This window comes from Montipora foliosa, chromosome 12, assembly GCF_036669935.1.
Source record: "Montipora foliosa isolate CH-2021 chromosome 12, ASM3666993v2, whole genome shotgun sequence".
Lineage (NCBI taxonomy): Eukaryota > Metazoa > Cnidaria > Anthozoa > Scleractinia > Acroporidae > Montipora > Montipora foliosa.
The window spans coordinates 27,955,275-27,962,774 of NC_090880.1; the positions used below are offsets into that span (position 1 = coordinate 27,955,275).

A 7,500-nucleotide genomic window follows, 5' to 3' on the forward strand; every position below is an offset into this window, starting at 1 on the left:
TAACTTTATTGTTGCCTTTTCTGTCCGACTAGTTGGGTGATATAAAACGATTAGACCCTTCGCCCTCAAGGGCCACGGGTCAATAGCCCATTCGGCTGAGCCTCATGGGCTATTGACCCGTAGCCCGCAAGGGCTACGGGTCTAATTGTTAAATAATGTTCCACCGGCCTGTAGCGGAAGACGTATACACATTGTGTATGTGCATGCCGTGATTTAGGAATCCTCGCCTTGCTAATTTTTTTTTAGTTCCAAGGAGGTCACCGGGATTCTTTCTTGAAACGTGACCAAGAAGTGTGAAAAAACGTGTGAAAAAACGTGTGAATATATTCTGCCTCATAAATGGTTAAAACTTTTCTTAGTAAATGAATTAAATTTGCTTGGAACAATACCAGTCTATGTTTTCTTGTCATCTTCCGCTACTTCTACGGTTTCTCTAGTCGCCATTTTGGTTCCTGAAGGTCACGCCCACGATTTCCACTCTTAGTGCTCTTCAGGTGAGGCTCCAAAAGAAAACCATTTCCCAATTTCGTGAAATAAAATCTTTCTTGGAGACGATAAGCAACGGACGAGTGAACGAGTCACACGTAGCTATTTCCAGGCTTTCGGTTAGTGAAACAGGGAAATAAGCCGCGGCAATGAAAAGGAAAAACGCCGGGAGACTGGGACTTACACTCCGCTGTCTAGCGCTAAATGTCGGGAAAAAAAAACCCGGTTAATTAATGAATCGTATGGAACGGAAATATTCCGGAAAAAATGTCGGAAATTTGGGTATACATTAACGTTTACGGCAATACTCGTCGGTTGGATTGGTTGCGAGCGGGCAACCTGAAAATGCTGTTCCATTCCCTACATATGTGTTATTGAACTAGCGTGAGGTCCGTTCTGGGAAAATATTGGTCGAGTTCCTTTTTTTTTTTTTGCAAGTTTATTAGGCGAGGTCCATATACTTGCAAAAAAGGGTACGAGACCAACATTTTCCCGGTACGGACCGAACAAGCTAGTTCATTGACTCTCTTGCGCAGGGTTTTCTGAGCATTGGACTGCCATGCGGAAGATCGCGGCGTTACAACCTTGGTCTGACCAACACTCAAGGTGTAATTACATCTGCAAATCGCTCGACTTTTAAGTCTTCTCGGACAAGGACTATAAACCGTAGGCTCCGTCTCACAACCCTTCGATGTTTATAAAAGCTGTTAAAGATCCCACACACTAGTCGAAAAGAGCAGCAATGTGGTCGGCTTAGCGTAATCTTCTGAATGCACCACATAACAGCGAACTTGAGAACAGACAAGTCAAATTGAAGGAGCTGGTAAACCTTCCAGCTTTTTACAAGCTTACGTGATAGTTGTTAAGAGGAGAAACAAATTCCCAACGCCAGGTATATATCTCTTAGCCTTCGAACGCAGACGTATTTTGCGGGAGAGAGAAACGACCGCCGGAAATACGTCTGACTTCGCAGGCTACATATATCTCCACTTCACCTGTTTTAGCGAATGGATAGTTGAGGTTGAAAACAGCATGCAGAAAAAGCCCCCAACAACAAAAACGTGATTTGTATTCTTCCTTTTTTCGCAGAATCGGATATAAAAGTCTGCTACACACGAGTGTAGGAGGTTCTTTTCGTACTGTGAACCCCAGATCCCTTAAGTGCCACTTGCTCGCGCGCATGCGTTAAAGGATGGAACGAAACCAGAGCCCGAAAAAAGAATTTTGGCTGTCGAGAAATCCACCGAATTGCTAGTCCTTTAGCGCTTTCAGTATGTTATTCGCTGAAGTAAGAAGCAGAATAAATCACCAAGTATGGCCTTGTTTTCAATTTTTATGTATTAACAGTACAGAAATGCCAAATGAAAGAAGCTTTCTTTGAAGCCTCTCACGAGTAGGGTTAGGCTGCGTAGCTGGTGGTATTAGGGAGCTTAAGCACGCGACGTTTTTGAGCCGCGGACGGCAACCGGAAATGAACATTTCGTATGCCAGTACAGCAGTGTCTCCCAGATTTTCAACCTAATCATCTCTAATGGAGGAAAGAAACATAGCAATATAAAGGTGGTAGTGACAAGACAAGTTAAAATGGAAAACCGCTCACTTCCGGATGCCGTCCGCGGCTCAAAAACGTCGCGCGCTTAAACTCCCTATTGTTGGCGCGAGAGGCATAAGCCGCGCAGAGACTGTGGAGGGGCGCTGTGAAATATCCCTCCCCATTCTCCGCGCTGCTTCGCCGCTGGTTAATTAGCCTGTTGCGTCAACAATGACGTCAGCTACGCGAAAAACCTTAAATAACAATGACCAAAACCAGGTTTTCTGAGCCCGCGAGACTGAGCACCCCCAACAAACCATTGTTTTAACGAAAACCGCTGGTCAGCAACAGCTACCCAGGCTAGTGTAGGGTAGTATCGGCAGGGAGACTACGGGGAGGGAGTCTGGGACTGGGCTCCGCAGTAGAAGAAGACAATTCTACTCTCCTAATACTATAAACGTAAAACCCTGGAAAGTGCTTGGGGGCCATGGAAAATTAACACAGGTTTAAAAAGACATCTCAAAGGTCTGTACACAGGATTTGAACCTGGAAATATTCGCCAACCAGCCCCTTCTTCAAAGTACTTCAACACCACACGGCTAGTCGCGAAAGAGTTTTTTTTTTTTTTCGAACAATATATACTATCTTTCCTGATCCAGTTCCGTTACCTCTTGTTGTCTTTGTTTGTCTCTAGGTAACGAACGGCTTAGTCAATGAAACCGTGAAGTTACCATCGGGCTAGTTTCAACACTCAACCGAAAATTCCCCTGAGTCACCGAAGGAACGCATTTGATCTGAAATGACGATGTCATAAAAAATTTAACTCGCCCCTGCCACGGGACGAATACGACGCTTTTTGGTTCGTCAGCAAATGAGGCTCTGATTGGCACATTGATAGTAATAGATCACTCGCATCTTTCCTTAACCGCGGAACGGCGTTTTCTTTAACAGAGCGTAGTTTGACGGTTCTTGGCTCGTATGATTGACAACGAAAGCAAAACAACACCTTCAACGAATTGTTGCCATAAGTTTGCGCGACGGTAGGGTGACAGTCATCGACATTATCATCAACTTGTTTCTTCTTATACCACACAACACAGCCATGAATATTAAGTCATATATTCTTGTTTCAAAAGGTCATGCAATAAACTCATCTTCTTCTACTTTTTCAACTTGTTTGCCATAGGTTTCTGCAAAATTCATAACGGATATACATATTCAGTAAGAAGAAAGACATAAAAAAGTAAATCTGATATAGGTGCCCAATTTCCTACAGATTTTACTTTAAATCTACGCCGGTGACTTCAACAAGAACACTAACAAGCAATATCATTCAAGGACAAATTAATCTGCGAAGTAAGCGTTTCCGTGCAGGGAACATGAAAGAGTTTCGACGCTTTGGCCTGAACAGAATGGGTCGAGACTCCCTAAACAGGCTTTTTTTTGTTTCGCTCCATTTTTCGCACGACCAAAACATCGGAAATTCCGGCGTTGAAACGACTGCTATACGAAGGCTCTTTTGCACATGCGTTCTAAGGTTTGTACATTGTTTCCCATTCTCTGCAAATATGCGTTGTGAAATAACCAAATTATAAGTTGTAGAGAAAGCAGTAGCAAACTTAAACCAGTTTGTTCTAAATTTCAACACCGTTCCTCTCAATTCAGTGACTGTATATATAGTTTGGTTTGTAGGCATGTATAAATTGATCAAAATGGAATGATGACGGAAAAGTTTTAGCTCTATCTGACGTGTTCGAATACGTCACCGGTGTTAACTTTGATATTTACCAATGAAACTCCACCCACCCGAAAGTGGTTTTCAGGGAGCTTCTGCATCCGATCGGATTGGAATTTAGAGTTTGGTTTTTGAGGAGGGGGGGGGGGGAAACAGGAGGACCCGGGAAAAAACGGTCGTGTTGAGCGTACAGTTCCTTATGAAAGCCTGGTCCCCTCCTTAACCACTAGCAACATGCAGACGCAATAAAGTGTCGTTAATTTCTCTTGTCCTATTGGTGCCAGAGGCCTCCCTCGGCAGTTTTCTCTAGATTGCGTGACAAAACACTGTAGACTCAGAAAACGCTCGGATCTGTTAACATAGATTACTTTTAGCAGTGTAGGAAGAAAAAAAGACCACAAAGGGTCCTTCTTTAGCTTTAAAAGTGAGAAAGACAGGCAGCAAACTATGGCCGCGGGAGATGTGGAAGCAAGGAATGCATCGCGCTGCCAGACCTCGCCAGGCCGTTGTTCGGGATTCGGTCGCTCGGTAGCTTGAGGTTTTCCTTCGTATACAGTTGAAACGCGAGAAGAGGTCCTCGGAAGGTATAGAAATAAGATCTTACCAGATAGCCCAACAAATGCACAGCCCCAAACTATACTCCAGAACCAACCAATAAAAAGAAAGACAACGGTTGCCAACTGCACGAGTCCAACGAAACAGTTAACAAAAAGAATGGAGGTGCGATTCATGAGAGGCACTTCACGACGAGTCAGGAAAAACGCGATCACACCAGACACGACTGTCCCTGCAAATAAAGGATACAAAACGTTAGAGAAAAAGACAGATATATATTCAAATATAATAGCAGTAATCAAGGGTTAGAGAGGTGCGTTGGATTCTTGTTTTGTCATGAATGAGGCATTTGAAAGTGGTTGTATATTTTGGGGAGAATCGTTTTGTATCCTTTTCTGGTATTTGTTGAGTCATGAAAGTATCACACTATCACACTATAAGTATTTTAGCTATTATCTGCCACCTGTACCAGCCAGTCAGCCCAAGATGGCGTCCAAGCGCTGAAATCGATTTGGATCTCGATCGATACCCGAGGAACATGCTGCGGGACTGACACGGTTGCGGCGATTGGTCTTAATGAGGCTGGCACAATTATCGGATTGGAAAATCACTAAAATGTTTGAAGTCGTAGTCTCATGGAAGTGTTAAAACGCATCTTAACTTTAATAAAATATTCATACAAAAGGAGAACCGAACTTGTCAACTGAACATCATTTTACATACAAAGTGAAAGATATGATATTTCTTATTCTCTTTCTTCGAATTTCCCATAAGACACTCTGTTTGCCCCCAAATTTTGCATAAACCATTGTTTTCAAATGTTGTGACTAAAATAAGGTGGGACACTTAAGTGTTATGTTTATAAAGTACCAAACAATCTAACAGAAGTTTTACCAAGTTTTAAATATGGTGTCACCAGAACAATTTATGAAAGCCAACCATTTCGAGTCGGCGCTTAGACCTAATCACCAGAGATCAGTGCCTTACGATTCAGCAGGTATTATCCCCCTAAACAGAGTTTATCTGCCAAAGCAGGTTGACACTGAGGACGTTCAGGTATTGCCACCCAACGTCACCAAATGTTAGTCGCCTGTATATGTGTCACGAAGTGTCTCACTTTATTTCCATTCTTTAGTCATAATCGTTTCAAATGCTGTTGGGGACACTGCATATTCCCAATAACATTTAAAAACAAAAGGGGGCAAAACAAAGTGTATTCTGGGGAATTCGAAAAATAGAGAATCTGGACATGAAAAACAAATTGTCTTAGATAATGACGATTGAGTTTTGGAGGGATTTAACTTTCGATTTCTGTCCACGAGAGCACCGTCTTCAACAAAAACAAGAAACGAAACAATGGTAGTTTTGTATCGCAAAACGAACGTAATTTATACGACCGGCTTAAGCCAGGATTTGACTTTTACCCTGCATTTGCATGATAAGCCAACTTCACCAGTTTCGAACAAAAGCTGCTTTAAGGTGACCACGCAATTAAGTCAAACCCAAACAATGAAGCCATTTTATCCATTGTGATATTTTTGTCCTTAACATTTCTTAAGACTGTCATTAGTGAATTTGAGTCAATTTGGTAGATAATATATTGCACTTGAACAAGGAAATTATCACTTCTGCTTCATTTGCGACTCGAAAGCTGCATGTTCCACATTAATTCCTCAAAAAATAGTGTATGCACAGGTAACTATTGACACTATAAGCTTAGCTAGTGTATCTATCACCGGCCCACCAAACACAAATTAGGCACTGATGAAACAAATTTGACATACACTTTGGCCGTTAAGACAAGAAGAATTACTGACACCTGTATTGAGAACTGGGAATAATTCTTCACCAAAGATTCTTCATGTTGAACTTCGCACCAGCGCAGACGGAAAAGTGAACAAAAAAAGAACTACATGTCGTAACAAACAATTTAAGTATTTTTGGATTATTGCCAAATTCGTAGGCTCGTTCTTTAATCACGAAACGAAAGTGGAAACACTTTTGTTTCTCAATTTACAATTTTTGCCCGTATAATAAAGTTGTGATCTTGTGATTGTGCAATACAGCAGTCTCATACATTAAAGAACACTCTGATGTCCTTGTAAAGTTATCTCGACGAGATAAGTCCCAAATTTCTTTTCTACAAAAACGCGCAACACAAGATAAAATTCTTGTTAATTTGGGAACGTTTCTACATGTTAAATCAAGGAGGCTACTGTCCACTTTATTGGACATCAGTAAACTAAAAAGAGTGAGTGAAGCTAAGCCAAACCTACCTAAACCGGGAAATATAATGTTTAAAATAAGGCAACCAATCGCTGCGGAACGGGGAAGAACTGGGATTGCTTCTTGTGCCGTGATACCTCGCTTCTTTTTCCCAACTCCGGCAACGGTTTCCTCCGTAGGAATAACTGTTTCGGTGGGAATTTGAAATCCTGGAAATAGAGTGTTTGGTGTTATTGTCGATGCACACGAAATTCTCGGTTCTGACCGAGGGATGACTTTCTGATCTGCTTCAACACCAAAGCTCCCTTGAAGATAGTTTCCGTTTTCGAGTGTCTTGCCTGAAGTCGGGCCAGATGCGAATTCTCCGCCGAATTGTACTCCATTTTCTTCCGTGAAACCAGGCATATTTAAACCCACGAGTGATGAATTTTCTTTCGCATTTTTCTCGCGGTTCTCCAAATCCCCGTCTTTAATCAGCATTTGCGTCGAAGAGGTTGCATTCTTCTTCATGATTAGTGAGGTCACTTGAAATCTTCGCAAATCTTGACAAATGAAGACTTAGTTCTTTTGGTAATCGAGAAAATTATTTCTCAAACTAAACAGAATGATTACATTCTACTTTTAAATCCTGGTTTCTAGCCAGCTATCACAAACAACCGAATATTAAATGAGGTAAATACGATATGTAGCGTAAGACCAATGGTTTTTTTGACGTGACAATAGGGACTTGATCTTCAGATCAATTTACATCCAAAACAGCTATTATCAACGCCTCTTTGTTTTGTAATGTAACTTCAGTCGTGTCACACAAACTTCAAAAAAAGAAACTTACATTCGATGCAATTAACGAAATTTTTTACAGTTCTTTATAAAGAGTACTTCAGTCATTTAGGTTAAAACAGAAGGAGAGAATACCTCTCAGGTATCTTTTTTTAGAATGTCGTTTTGAGTTGTAGAGCATCCCTTT

General features: G+C 41.5%; 2 protein-coding genes across 2 annotated transcripts in view; one reads left to right on the forward strand and one right to left on the reverse strand.

The window, feature by feature from the left end:
• Nucleotides 1-387, forward strand: part of LOC137979140 (adenylosuccinate synthetase isozyme 1 C-like) — a 23,075-nt gene extending 22,688 nt beyond the window's left edge. The window contains exon 16 of the mRNA XM_068826335.1: nucleotides 1-387. This exon is cut by the window's left edge and continues 1,539 nt beyond it. The gene's annotated coding sequence lies outside the window, so the exon portion shown is untranslated.
• Nucleotides 388-1,805: 1,418 nt separating this feature from the next.
• Nucleotides 1,806-7,248, reverse strand: LOC137978723 (uncharacterized). The gene is made up of 3 exons (XM_068825753.1): nucleotides 6,584-7,248; nucleotides 4,357-4,539; nucleotides 1,806-3,207 (listed from the first exon to the last, which is right to left on the reverse strand). The coding sequence occupies exons 1-3, from the start codon at nucleotides 7,041-7,043 to the stop codon at nucleotides 3,155-3,157; spliced, it is 696 nt and encodes a 231-aa protein (XP_068681854.1). The 5' UTR covers nucleotides 7,044-7,248; the 3' UTR covers nucleotides 1,806-3,154.
• Nucleotides 7,249-7,500: the final 252 nt, after the last annotated feature.

Bases quoted from the DNA above. Each gene is read 5' to 3' on its own strand.
- LOC137978723 (XM_068825753.1), bottom strand. From the start codon at position 7,043: ATGAAGAAGAATGCAACCTCTTCGACGCAAATGCTGATTAAAGACGGG. The intron at 4,540-6,583 runs GTAGGTTTGGCT...CTTTATTTGCAG, and splicing joins CATTATATTTCCCGGTTTAG to GGACAGTCGTGTCTGGTGTG. The intron at 3,208-4,356 runs GTAAGATCTTAT...TGAATTTTGCAG, and splicing joins TGCATTTGTTGGGCTATCTG to AAACCTATGGCAAACAAGTT.